This window comes from Lutjanus erythropterus, chromosome 13 (assembly GCF_056507025.1).
Source record: "Lutjanus erythropterus isolate fLutEry1 chromosome 13, fLutEry1.hap2, whole genome shotgun sequence".
NCBI lineage: Eukaryota > Metazoa > Chordata > Actinopteri > Lutjaniformes > Lutjanidae > Lutjanus > Lutjanus erythropterus.
This window is the reverse complement of record NC_139329.1, coordinates 5176940-5196863: the sequence shown is the minus strand read 5'-3', so window position 1 is coordinate 5196863 and position 19924 is coordinate 5176940. Positions and strand designations below refer to the sequence as shown.

General features: G+C 44.4%; 1 protein-coding gene across 1 annotated transcript in view; it reads left to right on the top strand.

Moving 5' to 3' along the window:
• The window catches only part of cpne2 (copine II), a 57466-nt gene extending 41762 nt beyond the window's left edge, over positions 1-15704 (top strand). The window contains exons 15-16 of the mRNA XM_084733788.1: positions 9562-9798; positions 14306-15704. Of these exons, the coding sequence (XP_084589914.1) occupies positions 9562-9798; positions 14306-14413 (345 nt within the window). The 3' untranslated portion in view covers positions 14414-15704. The remainder of the gene's footprint in view (positions 1-9561; positions 9799-14305) is intronic.
• The last annotated feature ends 4220 nt before the right edge of the window (positions 15705-19924 follow it).

Below are 19924 nucleotides of genomic sequence, written 5' to 3'. Positions count from 1 at the left end.
CAAAACAAAAAGGTTGTGTTACCACACAGAAATCAATCAGGTAATATGGAGTCCATGTGGAAAACTTATCAGATGCCAAAATGTTTTTTTTTATTTGTTATTATTGATATCCTTTGATGCTAGATTTGTCCCAGAAAAATGAAAGCCACAATTTGCTCCTCTGTTTCAATGAATGAATGAATGAATACAGTGCCACATGTTACATAGTGCTATGTGTGTATTGGTGTAAACCTAACACACTAAATATCTGGCTTTCAACACACCTGTTTTTCCTTGATTTTGCACAGATTTTTCACCTTGTCTGTGCTTGGCTCGGCTTGAGCTGCTAAGAGACTAGTCACTTCTGTGGCTCTAACACAGCCTCTTAATCAGTCACTTGGGGACCCAAATATGAGTGAGGCTGCAGTGATTAGTATTGTCAAAGGCCCTGGGTCCCAACTTCAGTAAGACCCACGATGGTGCAGCAGGAGAATCATATCAAGCCAGTACATCTGTTTTAATTTCTAATTGCATTTTTCATTTTTTAAATTCTTAGCTAGCAATCCAAAACAAACAGAAGTTATCATTCCATAACAAAAAGAAGCAATCCTTTTAGAAGCAGCAGGCTGTGCGGTTGAAGCTGAAGCTTGTCCCCATCCATTGGTTTGGTTTGTGCACTCCAGTGGTTTGATGGTTTGTTCATATTTCAGGCTGCATGCCTGCACTGCAGCTTAAATAAGACGAGTAGGGACAAAAACAGAAGTCTTGCACATATTGCTGATATCTGTAGGGCAGCTAGACAACAAACAGCCAGACTCAGGTGAGGAATTACATTATTTGTGGGGCTCAGTGTAAAGTTTCCACCGGAATCGTTCATGCAAAAGAAATGTGTAGACGCATGACACTCACTCAGGAGCTTGGGATCTACAAACTTTCAACAAATGGTACATGTCCCCTCTTGTAATCCCCTGGCACATCTCCTGCCTAAATCTGAAGAGAGTGCAGTAGCTGGGTATCATTATGCTCCCACGGTGCTTTTTGTCCCTAATTGTATCCTGTCACCCTGTGAAGAACAAATACATGAGCGAAATGCACAAAGGATTGTACTCTTCTGTGTGGTGTGTGCCAGAATCCCTTTGTTTCTATAAGGAAATGATTGCAGACCCTTTTCTTGTTTCATATTACAGTGAGTTCAAACAGGGGTGGGATATAGGAAGGAGTAACAGACAATGATATTTGACAGACGCAGCAGAAGTACGTGTGGACCACATACTGTAGTTAGACTGGTGTGTGTGTGTGTGTGTGTGTGTGTGTGTGTGTGCGCGCGCGCTGGGGTAAGTGGGCGGGCAGGTTGTAGGCTGCACAAATCGGCTGCTGTTCTGTGCTCAGTGTTCTTGTTTCTCAGATAATGAGAGAACCTGCGACTGCCGACTGTGTGACTGGGTACAAACACACTTCTGCCACTGACAGACACACACATAGGCTACAGGCCAGTGCAGTTTGTGCCTGCCCCAGTGTGTGAGCGACCCTGTCTGTCTGTGTGATAATGATTCTCTAATGAGCGCTGCTGTTAGCACATTAAAGAGACAGGCTTCAGAGCCCTCCCTGCATGTGTGTGCGTCTGCGTGTGTAACATGGAAGTGTGATTTTGTTCCGAGTAAAGTCAGTGTGTGTCCTCACGTTGTCTGTTCTTATTGTAGGGTGACCATTCACATTCTAGTATGCAGAACTGATGTATGTTCTTTGTGAGCGTTTCTGTCTGTATATGATGTGCCTTCTATCAGAAAACGACCAAGAAGCAAGTTCAACAACAGGCTTTTTGAGAGCTCCATCAAACATTAGTGCATTCTTTGCCGAAAGTAACTGTGTAACCATTTCCTATAAACAGTCAATTGTGTTTGTGCAATGTCTTTGAAATTCGCCAGTAAGTCCACATGGGCTTAGGGCTGTCCCATTGTCAAATAGTCAAGTGCATGAAAGTCCTATCACAGACATTTTTTAACATTAAGCATTGTGATGCTGAAAAAAATAGATAAAAAAAAAAAAAATACACCACATTAATAATCTGACCTCTGACCTCTCCGAATATTTCACATTTTCATTCATGCTGACTGCATGGATGGATGAATGAATATCCAGCAAAATGTTTTGCATACAGTATATGAGCAAATAATAAATACAAAATAACTAAATGAGAGTCGGGACTTAACCACCTGTGGTATGTTATTAAACTGGCAGCAGAATTCGTTCTCTGACAAGTGAAATGAGGCGTGTCACAGTTCTGCGTTATTGGTCACCCAGCTCCCATTCCGTAGTTTTCAATATATCCCACCTCCATGCTTCTCTGGCTGCCAGCCACTCCTTCCTCATCAGCCAACTCCCTTCACCTGTGCATGCAGCTGCTTCTCATCTCCAGTCAAGCCAGTATTTAAGCCCATGCTTCTTAGTCACTCATTGCCAGATAGTTCTTCACCACTCATGCAAGACTCACTAGCACTTAATTCTGGACTGATTTCCTGTTGCTGGCTCTGCCTGCCTCTGACCTACCTATCCCGGTAAATGAACCAGCATTCTCTCCTTGACCTTGAGATCTGTTTCTGCATCCTGGGCTCCTGTTCACCTGTGGCTGGTTGGTGTTACCATCCAATGATGATGCTACAGTGTGAGTGTTCCTGTCTGCTTACCTGTGGTTGGCTGTGATCCAGAGACTTTCACTGTGGCATCACACTTGCCTTTGTGTGTGCATCCTGTGAGTACTTACCTGCTGGCCTCTCAAGCCTCTGCCTGTCCTCGGCCTACCTTCTGCCTGTCCCCTATTTGTTTGTCTGCTTGGACTGTGGCTTACCTGGTTCTGGATGCTCTGCTTCCACAATTATGTCTTCTGTCTGCTCTTCTACACTACTGCTGCCTATAGCAGAACTGTACTGTGTGATTAGGCAAACATCACCACCCACTCACCTGTTTCTTGGTCCGGTTCAGCCTGCCGAACCAACCGGGTAATCAGAGACTCTGTGGAGATTCACTGCTGGAATGTTGAACTGTACTTTGTGCTGCTTTACCTGCCCAGCTGTGTACTTAATAAGATAGGCATTAAAGGTCATTACCAATTGTGCCTGGTCTCCTGGGTGCGACAATTGGATCCTACCACCACCCATGACAGTACAATCTGACTAGTCAGGGACCCAGCGCATGTCTTGGATCAAGGGTGTCCTCCAGCAGCACGGGGCGCTGTTGGCCACTCACCTCTGCAGAGGCACATCTGTCGGCAACAGCCCATGAGCAGGCACTACCGATGCTAGCCACCTAGTTCCAGCAGGGAGCAGCAGCCCTGATCCAGCTGGCAGTTGCAGCTACTCCTCCTGCTCCACTGCTCCAGCACCCGCACTGTCAGGAGCTGTACCAGAGCCCCGGGCGGGACCCCGGAGCACTACGCTGGAGATCCTGAGGGTCCAGTATGGTGCAACTGTGGGGTACCGTGGAATGGGAGAGACACAATCGCAGCCTGCTCTTCCTTTCTGGCTTCCTCTGCAAAGCTACAAAAGGTGTTCAGTTTGGTTTGGTGAGTCAAAGGAACCAGAGTATTGCGAACTATGCCATTGACTTTAACACAAGAGCCTGCCTAAGTGACTGGAATTCTGTGGCTCGGTGCAACACCTACCAGAATAGGTTAGTGGAGTATACAAGGGACAAACTGGTTTCTTTTGATTTGCCATCCTCCCTTGATGGATTAATCAAACTGACTTCTAGAGTGGATAGACTTCCAGATGAGGAAGTAGGAGCAACGCAAGAGGGGAGGACAGATTGCTGCCCATCCACCCAGTCACAAGGTTCTCCAGCAGCCACCAGCATCACATCAGGGCCACAGCCAGGGGGTGCTGAATCCATGCAGGTGGGATGCACCATTTCACCAAACTGGATTTGCACAACGCCTACCACTTGGTCCAGATCTGGATCCAGAGGGCGATGAATGGAAGATGGCCTTCAACTGGACAATATGACTATTTGGTAATGCCTTTCGGCTTCACCAACACCCTGGCTGTGTTCATCCTGGGTCACAAGCTGAGCATCTTGTGGTGGTCACTGATTAAGATTTCAATGGCAGTTTTCCCTCTCATGCACTGTTGTGGGTCATTGGTGATCCTGGATAAAGCATATCTTGAAGCTGGTTATCAAGCAGTTCATTTAGAGGTTCAGCATGTAAAGTTTAGGGGGGTCTGTTGGCTGAATGTGGGAGAAATTGAATATACTTTTTGAATGTTTTCTTTTTCCAGACAGCTGCTGGGAGCACTCATATTTTGTACACATGCAGAACAACAACAAAGATTACATCACTGCTGTGAAGCAGACCAGTGTCGTGCTATGTTGCTTGAAATAAGACTATACTTTTCCTTTCTGTACAAGCAACTGTAGAAATAAGAATAATATCAGGATCAAACAAAATTGTTAAATTAGTCTAATTAAATACTGTATGAAAATAAAAATAGATTGTATCCTTCTGTACAGCCTAACCAATTATGTTTTCCATTATAGTTTTTAAAATATAAATATTTCTAGGTTGCCACTTATTCTTGAAGGGTTATGAGGGGCTGGAGCTTATCCCAGCTGACATTAGCTGAGAGGCGGGGTACACCCCGTTCAAGTCACCAGTTCATTGCAGGGCTGGCTGTTGTGACAGTGCTAAGTAAATATGCGTATAAATGGGATAAGTGCCATTTGCAAAGTCCATCTCCAGTCCATGAAAAACATTCCCGCTTATTCCAGTTTATACAGATACAAATTTTTGTACTCAAATAGTTCAGTGGCCCCATGTGCCTTTTATGCATCCATTATGCATAACGTATTGATTACAGCATGCTATGTTACGGCTGACAAAGTGGAGGACCCAAACGCAGGCAATGCAGGAGGCAGAGGAGAGCAGTTCAAAAAGGTATATTTAATCCACACAAGGGTCAACAAAACTTACATGAAACGAGGCAGGTGAATCCCAAAAAACAGGCTAGGAGAAAAAACCCAAAAAATCCATAAACAAGACAACACTAGGGAACACTGGAAAGCACGGAGACCAGGACAAGCGAGCAAGTGAGAGAAACAATGAACCGACAAAGGAAGAGGACAAGACACAGGATTAAATACACTAGGAAGGGGAAGGAAAACAAGACACAGGTGAGGGCAATCAGGAACAGGTGAAAACAATCAGAGATCACAAAGGGAGGGAACACAGACAAAGACAGGAAGTAAAACCAAAACACATGAGGGAGGAACAGAAACTATCAAAATAAAACAGGAAACAACCAACCAGAATCCCAAACCATGACAGTACCCCCCCCCTTAAGGGACGGATCCCAGACGTCCCTTCATAAACTAAATCAAAACTCAGTCCAAAAAAAAAAAAAAAAAAAAAAAAAAGAGTCCAAGAGGAGCAGGGTGGGCGGAGGGGGTCCGGAGGAGGGCAAAACAAAAATCAGTCACAATCTCAGGCACCCAGCCTGGCAACAAAGATCAGAAGTCCGAGTTCATAGGCCCCGGGGACTGGACAGGGGCCAGACATGAAGGCCTGAGGGCCAGGCCGAAGCGAAGGCGAGAAGCAGAAGACCTCAGGCGGACGGCCAGAGTGAGGGGCAGAGGCGAAGCAGGAGACCTCAGGCGGACGGCCTGAGGGCGGGGCAGAGGCGAAGCAGGAGACCTCAGGCGGACGGCCTGAGGGCGGGGCAGAGGTAGGGACCTCAGGCGGACGGCCCGGGTGCAGGGCAGAGCAGGAGCAGAGCCCTTCTTGAGGCCGGCGACGAAGGCGAAGGCAGAGCCCCTCTGGAGACGGGCGACGAGCAGGAGGCCGACGGCGAGGGCTAGACCACTCTGGAGACGGGCGACGAGCAGGAGGCCGACGGCGAGGGCTAGACCACTCTGGAGACGGGCGACGAGCAGGAGGCCGACGGCGAAAGCGGGACCCCTCTGGCGGACGAGCAGGAGGCCGGCGGTGAAGGCGGGACCCCTCTGGCGGACGAGCAGGAGGCCGGCGGCGAAGGCGGGACCCCTCTGGCGGACGAGCAGGCGGCCGGCTGTGCTGGCGAAGACGGAGGTGGAACTCCTGTGGCAGTTGTGGCGACAACTCCAACGGCAGCCCAGCCACAGCAGGAACTGGAGGCTGTGGCGATGGCTGTGGCGATGGCTGTGGCGATGGCTGTGGCGATGGCTGCGGCGGCCGCCCAGCCGGAGCAGGAACTGGAGACGGCGGCTGCGGCGGTGGCCCAGCCGGAGCAGGAACTGGAGACGGCTGCGGTTGCCGCGGCAGCGGCCCAGCCGGAGCAGGAACTGGAGACGACCCAGCCAGAACAGGAACTGGAAATGGCTGCGGCAGCGGCGGTGGCTGCGGCCCAGCCTGAGCAGGAACTGGAGATGGCTGCGGCAGCGGCGGTGGCTGCGGCCCAGCCGGAGCAGGAACTGGAGATGGCTGCGGCAGCGGCGGTGGCTGCGGCCCAGCCGGAGCAGGAACTGGAGACGGCTGCGGCCCAGCCGGAGCAGGAACTGGAGACGGCTGCGGCAGCAGCGGTGGCTGCGGCCCAGCCGGAGCAGGAACTGGAGACGGCTGCGGCCCAGCCGGAGCAGGAACTGGAGACGGCTGCGGCAGCAGCGGTGGCTGCGGCCCAGCCGGAGCAGGAACTGGAGACGGCTGCGGCCCAGCCGGAGCAGGAACCGGAGACGGCGGCTGCGGCGGTGGCCCGGCCGGAGCAAGAACCGGAGACGGCTGCGGTTGCCGCGGCAGCGGCCCAGCCGGAGCAGGAACTGGAGACGACCCAGCCAGAACAGGAACTGGAAATGGCTGCGGCAGCGGCGGTGGCTGCGGCCCAGCCTGAGCAGGAACTGGAGATGGCTGCGGCAGCGGCGGTGGCTGCGGCCCAGCCGGAGCAGGAACTGGAGATGGCTGCGGCAGCGGCGGTGGCTGCGGCCCAGCCGGAGCAGGAACTGGAGAAGGCTGCGGCAGCGGCGGTGGCTGCGGCCCAGCCGGAGCAGGAACTGGAGATGGCTGCGGCAGCGGCGGTGGCTGCGGCCCAGCCGGAACACGAGGAGATGATGGCGGCGACCCAGCCGGAACAGGGGAAGGCTGCGGAGACCCCATCGGAACACGAGGAGATGATGGCGGCGACCCAGCCGGAAGAGGAGAAGGCTGCGGCGGCCCCACCGGGACACGAGGAGATGGTGGCGGCGGCCCCACCGGGACACGAGGAGATGATGGCGGCGACCCAGCCGGAACAGGGGAAGGCTGCGGAGACCCCATCGGAACACGAGGAGATGATGGCGGCGACCCAGCCGGAAGAGGAGAAGGCTGCGGCGGCCCCACCGGGACACGAGGAGATGGTGGCGGCGGCCCCACCGGGACACGAGGAGATGATGGCGGCGACCCAGCCGGAAGAGAAGGCTGCGGCAGCCCCACCGGGACACGAGGAGATGGTGGTGACGGCCCCACCGGGACACGAGGAGATGGTGGCGGCGACCCAGCCGGAACAGGGGATGGCTGCGGAGGCCCCACCGGGACAGGAGGTGATGATGGCGACGGCCCCACCGGAACAGGAGATGGTGGCGGCGGCCCCACCGGGACAGGGGGGGATGATGGCGACGGCCCCACCGGAACAGGAGATGGTGGCGGCGGCCCCACCGGGACAGGAGGGGACGGCGGGGGCGACCCAGCCGGAACAGGAGATGGTGGCGGCAGCCCCACCAGGACAGGGAAGATGAAGGCTGGGTTGCAGGGCAGCGAAACCTCCGTGGCGCTGGGCAGCTGAGGCTCGGGAACGCTGGGCAGCAGAGGCTCGGGGACGCTGGGCAGCAGAGGCTCGGGGACGCTGGGCAACTGAGGCTCGGGGACGCTGAGCAGCTGAGAGGCACGACGCCGGCGACCGCCACGCCCGCGTCTGGGAGGCCTCCCAGGCAGTAACTCAGGGGCTGGATCAGGCAGGTCACTGACTGGCTGAGGTGCAGGCCCCAAACTTACAGGCTCGAGGCCTGTGGGTTGACAGCCGGCCAACTCAGGTGCTGGAGTGGGGGGAGAGCTAGCAGGCTGAGCAGGTGGTTCTTGGCTAGCAGAGTCCAATAGATCAAGGTAGATCTGTAATTCCCTCTTCATGTTACCCAGTCCAATTAGGAGCTGAGCAACTGGGGGGAAAATCCAAAGTCTGGGTCTAGACGACACGGTCTTTTCAATTAATGAATAAAGAAAAAGCTTACGCCTGGGATCCGTGCATCCCTGAATGGCTGAGAGGAGCTGGCCACTTTCCTCAACAGTCTTCTTAAGCTCCTCTGCCAGTTCCACTGACACAAAAGAATCTGCTGGGTCCATGTCTGGTCGGTTCATTCTGTTACGGCTGACAAAGTGGAGGACCCAAACGCAGGCAATGCAGGAGGCAGAGGAGAGCAGTTCAAAAAGGTATATTTAATCCACACAAGGGTCAACAAAACTTACATGAAACGAGGCAGGTGAATCCCAAAAAACAGGCTAGGAGAAAAAACCCAAAAAATCCATAAACAAGACAACACTAGGGAACACTGGAAAGCACGGAGACCAGGACAAGCGAGCAAGTGAGAGAAACAATGAACCGACAAAGGAAGAGGACAAGACACAGGATTAAATACACTAGGAAGGGGAAGGAAAACAAGACACAGGTGAGGGCAATCAGGAACAGGTGAAAACAATCAGAGATCACAAAGGGAGGGAACACAGACAAAGACAGGAAGTAAAACCAAAACACATGAGGGAGGAACAGAAACTATCAAAATAAAACAGGAAACAACCAACCAGAATCCCAAACCATGACATGCTACAGGATATTTAAGTCTTGTGCCAAGTAGAGACACCTTTCCCTCATGATTTATTGCAAATTGTTCACTATTTGTTCTTCCTTTTTTTTCTTTATATTTCTGGGGCATTTTTCCATTTAGAGAGAACAACCGAAGACTTGACAAGAAAGCAGGGAGAGATGGGGGGATGACATGCAGCAAAGGGCCACAAGCTAAAATCGAACTAGGCTTGCTGCAGAGGACTGATAGCCTCAGTACGTGGGGCAGATGCTCTACCAACTGAGCTATTGGGGTGCCCCTTGCTTTCTTTTTTCATCTCTTCCTTTTTTCATAACTGGATTCATTTTTTTTTTCCAGGAACAGATGGTGTACTCCGTCATATGAATGGAGCCCAACTTGCTGTAATACTGAAAAGCTTTCATTCTGGTTTCTATTTTTCTCTCCCTTGTGCAGCTCCTGTCTCCTCGTCACTGTCACTATCTGAAATGTCCTACTGATTTTTTTTTTCTCTTCAGTTCTGCCTTGTCTCTTTCTTTGTCGTAGCCCTCCTTCTCTCCTTCCACAACACTATATCACTCTGCTTACCATTTTTGACAACAAAATCATGATTGTAACAGATTTTTGCTGTTTCCTTTTTTTTAAATGTAAATTTCTCTTCAAGTAACTTTATAGAGATTTGAGATTTAGCATTGACATCACATGGAAATGGGATTTCTCATGCCTTTTTGTGTCTTCTTTCCCCCATATCTGTCCCCATCTATTCCCTTCTACCATCCCTCTCCCCCCCTGCAGCAGTACTTCACTCTCCTCATTATAACAGACGGTGTCATAAGCGACATGGACGAGACGCGTCATGCCATTGTGCAGGCGTCTAAGCTACCCATGTCCATCATCATCATCGGTGTGGGCAACGCAGATTTTGCTGCCATGGAGTTCTTAGATGGAGATGCCAGCGTTTTGAGGTCCAACACAGGAGAGGAGGCTGTTCGGGACATTGTGCAGTTTGTCCCTTTCAGGGATTTCCGTAATGTGAGTATTGGTCTCAGGCTGTTAAAAAATGAAAACCAACAAAAAAAGAAAGAAGGAAACGGCTAGATAGTTTGTAGCTAGTTAGATACAAACAATTAAAAAATACCCAAGTATGAGTACTTAATTCACTACACTTACATTACAGCTTTGGAGTGTCCTCAGTAGCACTGCGTGGAAACATGAGGATTCAGAACAAAATACAAAATCATCTCTTTAAATGGAAGAGAGTTTGTGGTGAATCATTCAGTTTAACAATCATAGAGATCTCAGTGAAGTTTGACTTCTGCCACTCACCATTTGCTAGGATGCCACTTAAGCTAATGTTTCGACTTGCTGATGTGATATGCAGTGTCGCTTTGACTCCATCTTAGCTCTAATGACGTGATATCATGCTGTCTGAGTGTCAGTGTGTTACCAAATGGCAGCCTGTTGCTACTCAGATTGTAGCTGTGCACTCACTACACACATACCGAGTCTGCTAGATGAGGAGAGCTGCCTGGTTATCTCAGACTCAACAGAGACATTATGAGTGTCTGTGTGTATGTGTGTGTTGTGCTTTGTTGATGAGCATACATGCAGAACAAAAGTGTTAATGTGAATATATATGCTGAGGTTGAGTGCTAATTTGTGTGTGCACATTTGTAGGCTGTGTATGAGAGGCATTTTTAGTCATTTTTGTAAATGTTGTGTGTGGGTTTGTATGTGTGGGCTGGTGGTGGGCGAGCTGACTTCCTCTCTAGTGGGAGGAACAGACAGTGTTTGCTGGCTTCATTCCAGTTTGTTGGTGGGAGGGTGAGAGACAGCAACAGACATAATAGAGAGAAAGAGGGAGAAATCTGAGACAAAGGAAATGTAGTCATAAGAGTGATTCGAAAAGATTAAATATTGGCAGGCTAACTTTCGATATGAATTATTCTTGATCCTCATAATAGTTTGTAGTGGTTTGATACTCTGAAAGGCATGGATATGATGTAATGGAATTTATTAGCTTTTTAAAAAATGTTAAGAATAAGAACAAATCAAAGCCATATTGCATCAATAAAATTGTAATAAACATCTAGAACGAAGAAATTTGAAGACTGTTACATAATGTAGAAGCAAAAATTCAGTCACTCTGAGTCTTGAGCTTTTAGTGGGGCACATCCAAGAGCCCTTCTTCTGTTGACCTGAGAGGACCTGTATGGAGAATGAGCACCTCACTAATATACAGTTTGGATATATGGTTACATTTTCAAAGGTCTGTTTTGGCACAAAGATCAGACCTTTTATGATTTGTAACTGCAGGAAACTAAGAGACATCAAGGTATTAGTCTCATCGATGACCAAAATGGAATAATTCTGATTGACAAAGGAATAATAACCAAAAAGAGTAATGCTGCAAGGCTAGCAGGATTTATTCAGAAAACAAAATGTCATCTGAAGTACAAGATGGACAGTCAGTCAAAAACACAATATGAAAAAGCCAATTGTCCTCTCAGATTTTCTTTCAAAGAATAGGGACCTCATTTTCTTTTCTCTGTAAAAACCTTAGGGCAAAGTTTAAGTTGTAATTTTCATTTGTTCAACTGAAACTTAGGAGACACATGCACATATTTTGATATTTTTAAACACTGTCATCACTGTCATAGACCTATCTGACTGTTTCGTTTTGTTTTGTTTGATATGCCAGTTTCTCATGATACACAAACCTACAGAGCCTCCTGGTGTCAGCTGAAACAAGAAAGAGCCATGTTTAAATCTGTACTCTTAACAGTTTGCAAAACTGTAGGCAAGGTTTACATATCCATGGACATGGATTTGCAATTAGATTCCATGTACATGGTTTTGCAATTTGTTTGCACAGATTGCAAATCTATTTCTTTAAACTGTGGGCACTGATTTGTAAAGTACAAGTTTACATGTGAGTCACATGGGTCTGTTTTTTTTTAGAGGAAAGACCTGTGGGGGGCTCTGTACAAACCAGATTTCATGGAAGCTATGTCTATGTCGATAAGGTTAACAAAAGTAATAATTATAATAATAAGATACTAATGATAATAATAATAATAATAATAATAATAATAAGAAGAAGAAGAAGAAGAAGAAGACTTTTGACTGTAAAACTCAGAAAGTTATGGATGCTGTTGCACCTGAAAAAGTAAAAACCTTTGCAAGTAAGCAGAATGCATTGTGGAGAAACACCTCAACTGTCACAAGTCAGAAAAGAGAGGAGTCTTGAGATCCACTATGGCAACTTCAAAGACAAGCTTATTTACTATTAAGAATCTAACAAATCCATAATCCATCGTCAAACAACGGAACCAGACCACTGCATCAAATGCAGAGACAATTTGGCTAGATTTGGCTAGACCCTCTGTGCTACCAATACTAAACCTCTGAAGAGTGTAATGAAGCATCTTAATTCCACCTGCTGTTTTGACGCCCTGCCAGACGGGTTATTTAAGAAATCAGTTTCTTGTGTGGATAATGTGGATACACTGGGCCTCATGCAAGAACCACTTGTATGAACAGATTTGTTCTAAAATGGTGTCTATTCTCGTATTTTGAATTTTAATCTTAGAACACAATTTCCAACTGGTCCAGACCTGTCGTAAGAGTCATGGGCAGTTAGTCTGCTGTTATCACTAGTAACTGTTTATTAGTGTGAAGACATTTGAGTTTAAATAATAAATTACACTTATGTCTACATATCCTGTTTGACTGCATTTCAAATTATAATATAATTCTAAATTTACACATAAAGCCCAACATCATTATTTTAATGATCTATTATTACTGTCGGCTGAATTTGCCCTATATTTTCACATGCAAGTTTATGAAGTTGCTATCCATGGGAACATCCGCACTTATCCTGTTCTCTGTGATTAAAACCTCCCCTTGAACTTGTGCAGTCATCAATTGCCCCTTGCTGTGGCAAGGTGTTTTTTTTTTCTTTGAACCCATTTTCAAATTGAGACATTTCCTCTTTATTTCCACGGCAGCCCGACCCTTGTCCCATTCTTTGCTTTAGTAGGTCCTTCAATTGCACTGTGTTAAAATAAAAGATGTTTCTTTATACATCTCTGAAAGCGCAACTTCAAAGTCCAAACATTTTTCTTTTTTACTCTTTGATGTCATTTTCATGAATGAAAACTTCCTGGCATAAAGGGTCAGGAAACGTAGCCTTATATATGGCATTACTGGGGCAGTAAATATACTAATTTACACGTCTCATGCATGTGCACAGGTGGATCATTTACACAGTTATCTGAAGTTGCAACCCCTTGCTGAATCTGATGTTAAGATAAGAATATGAAAATGTTCCTGCATGAGGCCTGTCATTCTTATTTATGAGCCAGATGTGAGAAATCCCCTTCATGGCCAGATGGATATAGACACCTGAACATTACACCCATATGTGCTCCCCACTGGTTTGAGACTACGCCAGATTTTAAAACCTGGCTACAAAGATTTTCTCCTATTCAGCCACATCTGCACAGTGAGGTCAAGCATTGATGTTGGGCACAGTTTGCATTACAGTTCATTCCAAACATGTTGGATGGGATTCTGGTCAAGGGCTCTGTGCAGCCCAGTTAAATTCTTCCACACCAAACTGGGAAACCCATGTCTTTGTGGAACAGGTTTTGTGCAAAGGCTCACTGTGATGTATCCTGGGTATGTTGAACCTGCGTTGTAGTACACGCCCCAGGTCTGTCCATTCTAGGTCAGTTGGTATTGACAGTCAGCAGATAAAATCACATAGTGTCTGATCAATCTCAGAACCCATGGGCTATTGTCTGATGATGATGTAGACTCTGGGGGCAACGGCCAGTGTTTTGGGGCTTCTAGTGTAGTCAGCGGATAACATATATTGGAAATCCACATCAAGACTTCCTCTTCTGTGTGCTGGTCATTGTTTACAGTCCAATTAGCAACTTGAGATGTAAGAATGGAGTTGTAAGCTAATCTCGATAAACAGATTTCTGAATATAGAATGCAGATAAATTAAAAAATGTGTATAATAAAAAGCTAAATCCAATAACAGGTGGATTCCGTGATTGCCAATGTGTTCTGCATCTTTTGCTCTCCACACCAACTGTTAAGCTGCATGCCAGCAAAGCCCACTAAAATGTGACTGGTCAGCAGTAATTGGATTACATACTGGCTACAGAACAGAACAGAAACCAGAACACTGAAATATATCTATTTGTAGAGATCAGTGTCTAATATGTTAACATTCTAATCTTGAGACCTCAGATCCAATCACTGCTAGCTGTTATCAAAAATTGTTTTAAAGTATGTTTGATATTTGTGACTGAAACTGATGACATCGGTAAATAAACAAAAGATGAATGCCAGCAAAAATGTTTATGGTGTGAGAATGCACTGAACAAGTGTAATAGAAGAAACCTGAACCGTAGCAAGCCAATGAATGTCTCAACAACTTTTTTTCAACACTATTCTAAAATTCATGTTGCTTTTTGTTTTTGTAGAAGTGAACGTGCTCTCTCGCTCTTTTCTCTGTCAGGCACCCAAGGAGACCCTCGCTAAGTCGGTCCTGGCGGAGTTGCCTCAGCAGGTCACCCAGTACTTTAAACAGCGGAATGTACCACCCATCAATCCGGCACCGGAGTGAGACGCCCCAAAGACGAGAGCCCACATGCTGTACAATAGCTCAACAAAACCTCTCTTCTCGTTAACAGCAAACAACAACAGAATGAAAGTGTGTATATCAGCTGTGAACAAAAATAAGTCGTGGACAAGAAAAAAAAAATCAAACATTGAAGACATCCCTGCCATTATATTTGGAAAGTTTTTACTGGTTAAAGAATGTTTGCTCAATATCCAGTGTGAATCCATCAGAAGTGATATTTCTGTTTCTTTAGGCTTTCCAGCGCACAGAACTATTATGATGTGTAAAAGACCTTGCATGTCTACAGTGATGGCAGGTGTCTCCAAATGATATGGATATGTATGAATATGCAGGTAGAACACTGGCCTTTTGTAGAGACATGAAAAATATCTTGATATATCAGGATGTAGTTTTTTTGTTTTGTTTTATTTTTTGCATGTGTGTGTCTTGTGATTGATACCATGTGATACATAGAACTCCTTGGTGTACAGTCCCTTCTCAGCTGAAATATATCAGTGGTTAAATACCTCCTGTTGTCATATGGAGCCTTTTCAGGTAGTGGATGAAGGCTGTTTGCATTTGTGCTCAGTCTGAGACCGAACAGAGCACTGTTTCATCACCCCTGTCAGGTTTTTAAGTTCTGGTTACCAGTAGTCTGAGAGGCAGGTTTTAATGCTCCACTATGCTTATTTGAAGATGACAGACACAGAGGAGGTGAGGCCATACAGCAGTGGCAACTGTAGCACTAACACAGGATAGATGTGGGATATGGTGTGAACTCATTAGGTTGTTAAATATGGGGCCATTTTGCTAGCTTTTGCAAAATGCTTTGATTTCAAAGGACTTTGGTTCATCCTGCATGTTGCCAATATCTACTCACTGTTTACAAACGGACGCTGATTATCACATACGCATGGTTTTATTTTCTTCTCAAATTATGTATTTATCAGATTTTGTAAATATTTTGAGATTCTGTTGAAACGGAAGGAGGTGTTACATGGCACAGAAAGTATGAGAGAAGGCTGTCAGTGTCTGAGTTTTAATGAGTGGAAGCAGAAGAGAAGTTTCTGATATGCATATATATCGAATGTATATTTATATGATGCTGTTTATGTTCTGATAAGCCAATGTTTCTGACATGTTTTTAATGTACTTTTTATGCAGTGCTGAATTGTGTACTTAAACAACTGCTATGTGTATTGCTGTGCATCTTTGTACTAAATGTGTTGCTATTGATTTTATAAAGTTGTGTCTATGTCTACACTCAGGTTAATAAACTGAAGGAAATGTCACATTTCTGCTGTGTCTGTGGATGTAGGAACTGCACATCACAAAAAGACACACAACCACTAAGAGATCACAAAATGATGCAAAAGAGAAAGAGGCACAAAGCAAAGAGACAGTGTCCACAAAGACACATAATGCCTGCAAAGATATGAAAAATTACTGCAAATAGTCGCTGTTATCTCAGTTATGTTTCTAGTGGTTGTTTTTTTCATTTTCAGTCATTGTCTTTATTACTGTGTGTAGTGTTTGTCTGTCTATGTCTGATTTAGAGTGTTGTAGCTTGCGTTTTATCCCTATGTACATTGCATCGGTTGCATTTTTTACTTAAATGTAAAAATGCCCTGTCAAATAAATAAATAAATAAATAAAGTATACACAAAACAACTGCAAATGTAAAACACCCACAAACAGAGGCAAAGGACTACAAAGAGATGCAAAACCACCAGAGACACAAAATAACAACAAAGACATGTAAAATCACTATAAAGAGAGGCAAAAACAGAGAAAACAACTACAATGACAAAAAACGACTACCAAGAGACAAACACAAGGACAAAGAGACAAGAAATGACCACAAAGAGGTGCAAAATGATACAAAACAAGAAAGATAGGGGTGGGTGGTGACAAAAAACACTAGCACCAGATTTGTTTTACTCTATATGACTCAGCTCAGATTTTTGTTTTTTTATTATTTGGACTGAAGAGATAATGAAATACAGCCTGCTGCTACCAGTTAAACGGACCGAGTGAATTCAGCTTACACAAAATGTGGCATTGAAGAAAATCATAGTTGATAAAAGGACAAAACAAACAACAACAAAAAATCAGTCCAGATTTCATTCTCATTGCACCTCCATTCCTCCGTCTTTATGGGAAGTATGTGGATTACTTGGTGCTCTTGTTAAGTGCTGCTGTGTTCGGCACAAAGCACATTAAAAATCACATTGAACACTAATATTTGTCAGATTGAAAGAAAATGTGCTAGCTGGGGACTGGAGATTTTCATCTAAAACGCTTGTGTTTGGTCCATCTCAAAACTTAAATCTTTAACTGATCTTTGTGTATGTTGGTTATATTATTTGTTGTCATGGGAACTTTTTTCACAGCTACATCTGTCGGTTAAACCGAGAAACCAACGGCTGCCTTTATGATGTCAGTGAACTGTCCTCAGACAAACCAGAATGCTTGTTACTGGCCATGAACACAAGCTAAAATTATCCTCCAGTACCATCATCACTCTGTTTACAAAGGCTTTGAGTCACTCATACACAGATTCACAAACAATGCACTGCTTAGGTTGTTTGATGACACTGAGACTTCAGTACATTTTGATATGATCTCACCTGGAGTGCCACCCTGTTTTTCTATTTCAATAAGATATCTGAGCTCAGTTTCAGAGGCAATATTCTACTGCCAAGGTTTTAATGAGAACTGAATACGCATCCGAGAATCCAATTACCCAAATTAGTTTTGATTTAGTCCAATTTCTCACATTAATTTTACGGTTCATGTAGGCCTGGCTCCAAGCTACGTCTCAGATCTTTTAACCCCCAACAAACTGGCCATCCATGTCTTTATAAAGAGTCCAAGCATAGGCAAGTTTTTACATCGCTTAGCATTCAATATTGTCTTCCTCTTTCAAATCTTTTTCTTCATACTTTCAAAACCAAAAAAGAAACTTTTTGATATATTTTTCTATCAATACTCTATGCACACTAGGCTGGAAGCACATTGTTTTTGTTTGGTTTTCTTTATATTTTTAGATGTCATGTAGCCTTCTATGCACAAGCAGCAAAAGAACACAAATCCACAAGATGGTGGTGCTGTAACAGCTTTATATTTTGGCCTGAGCTGAAGGTCTTATTGGATTACTTTAGACTAGTTAATAGGTTAGGACTAACTTAAAAGTTCTTAGAATCAGGTTCCATTTCATTTTTTTATGAATTGTAATAACTTTGGTGGTCCTCTGACTTCACCATTAGCAGGACAACATTTTACTTCAATTTATGATCAAATGTCTACATAAACAATTCCATTCGCATCAGCCTCAAATTGACTTGGTGCATGCACTTAAAAAAATATAATTTTGACAAGGAATAAGAACATAAGGAGTGTTTCTGCTGCATCATTTTTTTATTCAGTGTGCCTGAGGAGGCACACTATATATAATCCTCCATACTTTTTCTTATTATTATTTTTCTTCTGCTGGATTTTCGGCGTGTAACTAGTCCTGCACCGTTTTGTACACGAAAAGCACATCAAAATGTGGAAAAATCAGGACAAGTGTGCTATGACTTTTGTTAACGATTTGCTAAACCATTTTCATGAAAATCGCAAAAAACTGCAAAAAATTTCCCATTCAAAGTGAATAGGATTTTTGTGAAAAACACTCAAAAATCACCCCTTTGATGCCATGCGGCTTCGCCACAGTTTAATGTAGAAAGGTCATTCAAAGTTTGAATGGTTCACCAGACTGTGGCCTTTATTCACAGTAAACAGCATTTTCATAGCTACGACGGTTTTAATGAAATCACAGTTTTTGTTTTGGGAGATTTTCAGTCTGTTTCAGACTTTATAATAGGTGTGTATTGTGTGCAGTTGTTAGAACTACAGTGGAGAGGAGCTGTAAAATCAAATAGACATTTTCTCTTAAACTCATGACCACAGTGTTCTCTCAACATACACAAATTGTACATCAGATTGTAGGAAAAGTTGTGCCGGTCACAGAGGTGTGACTGCTGAAGCAAAATGGTTTTGGTTGGCCAAGGTCTAAAAGGACAACAAGATCAACCAACTGCCCCATTCACTCCCATGTTAAACAAGAGCCAAAATTTCTGGAAGAAAGCAGATGATTCCAGTTTTTTCCATCGTGGTGGTGGCCACATTTTTCATACCACAGGAATAAAATTTGCACCATTGCATTCGGCAACCTGTCCTCTCACTCACCGTATGCGGTTTTTAGCTGTAGCAATTATTGTAAACTGCTGCAGTTAGAGAGGTATGTTGTCTCAATTTTTGTCTTTCTTTGGAGTATTTAAAATTGACTGTGCTGTTACACACATGTGATTGGCCAATTTCACCAACCTGAGTTCTTACCAGTTAAAGCCTCATACAGAGACAATTACACCTGAAGCAGCTCAACGTTTGAAATTATTAACAGTTTAAAATGACCAATTTTGACATTTTTGTCTGCAGTTTATTTCAACTGTTCATAAATTCAAACCTTGATCTGCTTCAGGTTGGTGCTTTCAGTATTCAAATTTCTTTGTGCTGTAACATACAGGTGATTGGCCAGTTTTACCAACCTGAGGCTGGTCCTGTCTTCTGATTGGTGGATTGGATTGAACTAAAGCTTTTTGACAGTTAAAACCTCATACAGACAGAATTACAACCTGAAGCAGCTCAAAGTGTGAAGTTATTAACAGTTTAAAAACACTGCCACTCTGTCTGTCTCTGTCTGTGTCTTTCTGTGTCCAACTTGGACATTTTAGACTGCAGTCTTTTTTTAATTGATAATAAATTCAAAGTTTGAGCTGGTTAATGTTAAATTCATTCACTCATTCATGAAATACCCATCTTGCCTACACAGTGCATACATGTCCATTCATGGTTGCTGGGCAGAAATTGACAAGGCTGATTGTGATTGGCTTAATTGAATGTCTAACTCTAAGTCTAATATCCATGGCTGCCTACTGACATTTTTAATGTCAGACACATTGTTCTTCTATCCCACTTACTTACACACCTTCTCATATACACACACACACACACACACACACACACAAAAGCTGTTCTTTGTGTTTGTAAGGGAACTTTTATTGACATACACTCTCACTCATATACATACACACGTGTGACAGTGCATGCATGTGCACACAGACACATGCAACCTCAATGATACATCTACTGCTAGTAATACTTCTGGCAAAATGGTAGGGATACTAGTCGGCAGCGAGCATCAGGCACACTCAAAATGTCATTTGAAAATTTCTAGTTTTATTACTATGCTTAATTTTAAACCATCCAACAAGAGTCTGACAATTATGTTTACACCCCTAGAGTATGTCCGTGAAATTATATTCTGAGAGTGTTATCTCAAATTGATTATCTAAACCACTCTTTTAAATACCCTTTTAGAAACTCACCACATGCATGGTACATGGCTTATTTTGTACTGAGTAGAACGTTTCTTATTTATTGCTTAAGTTATTACGCTGTTTTCCTTAT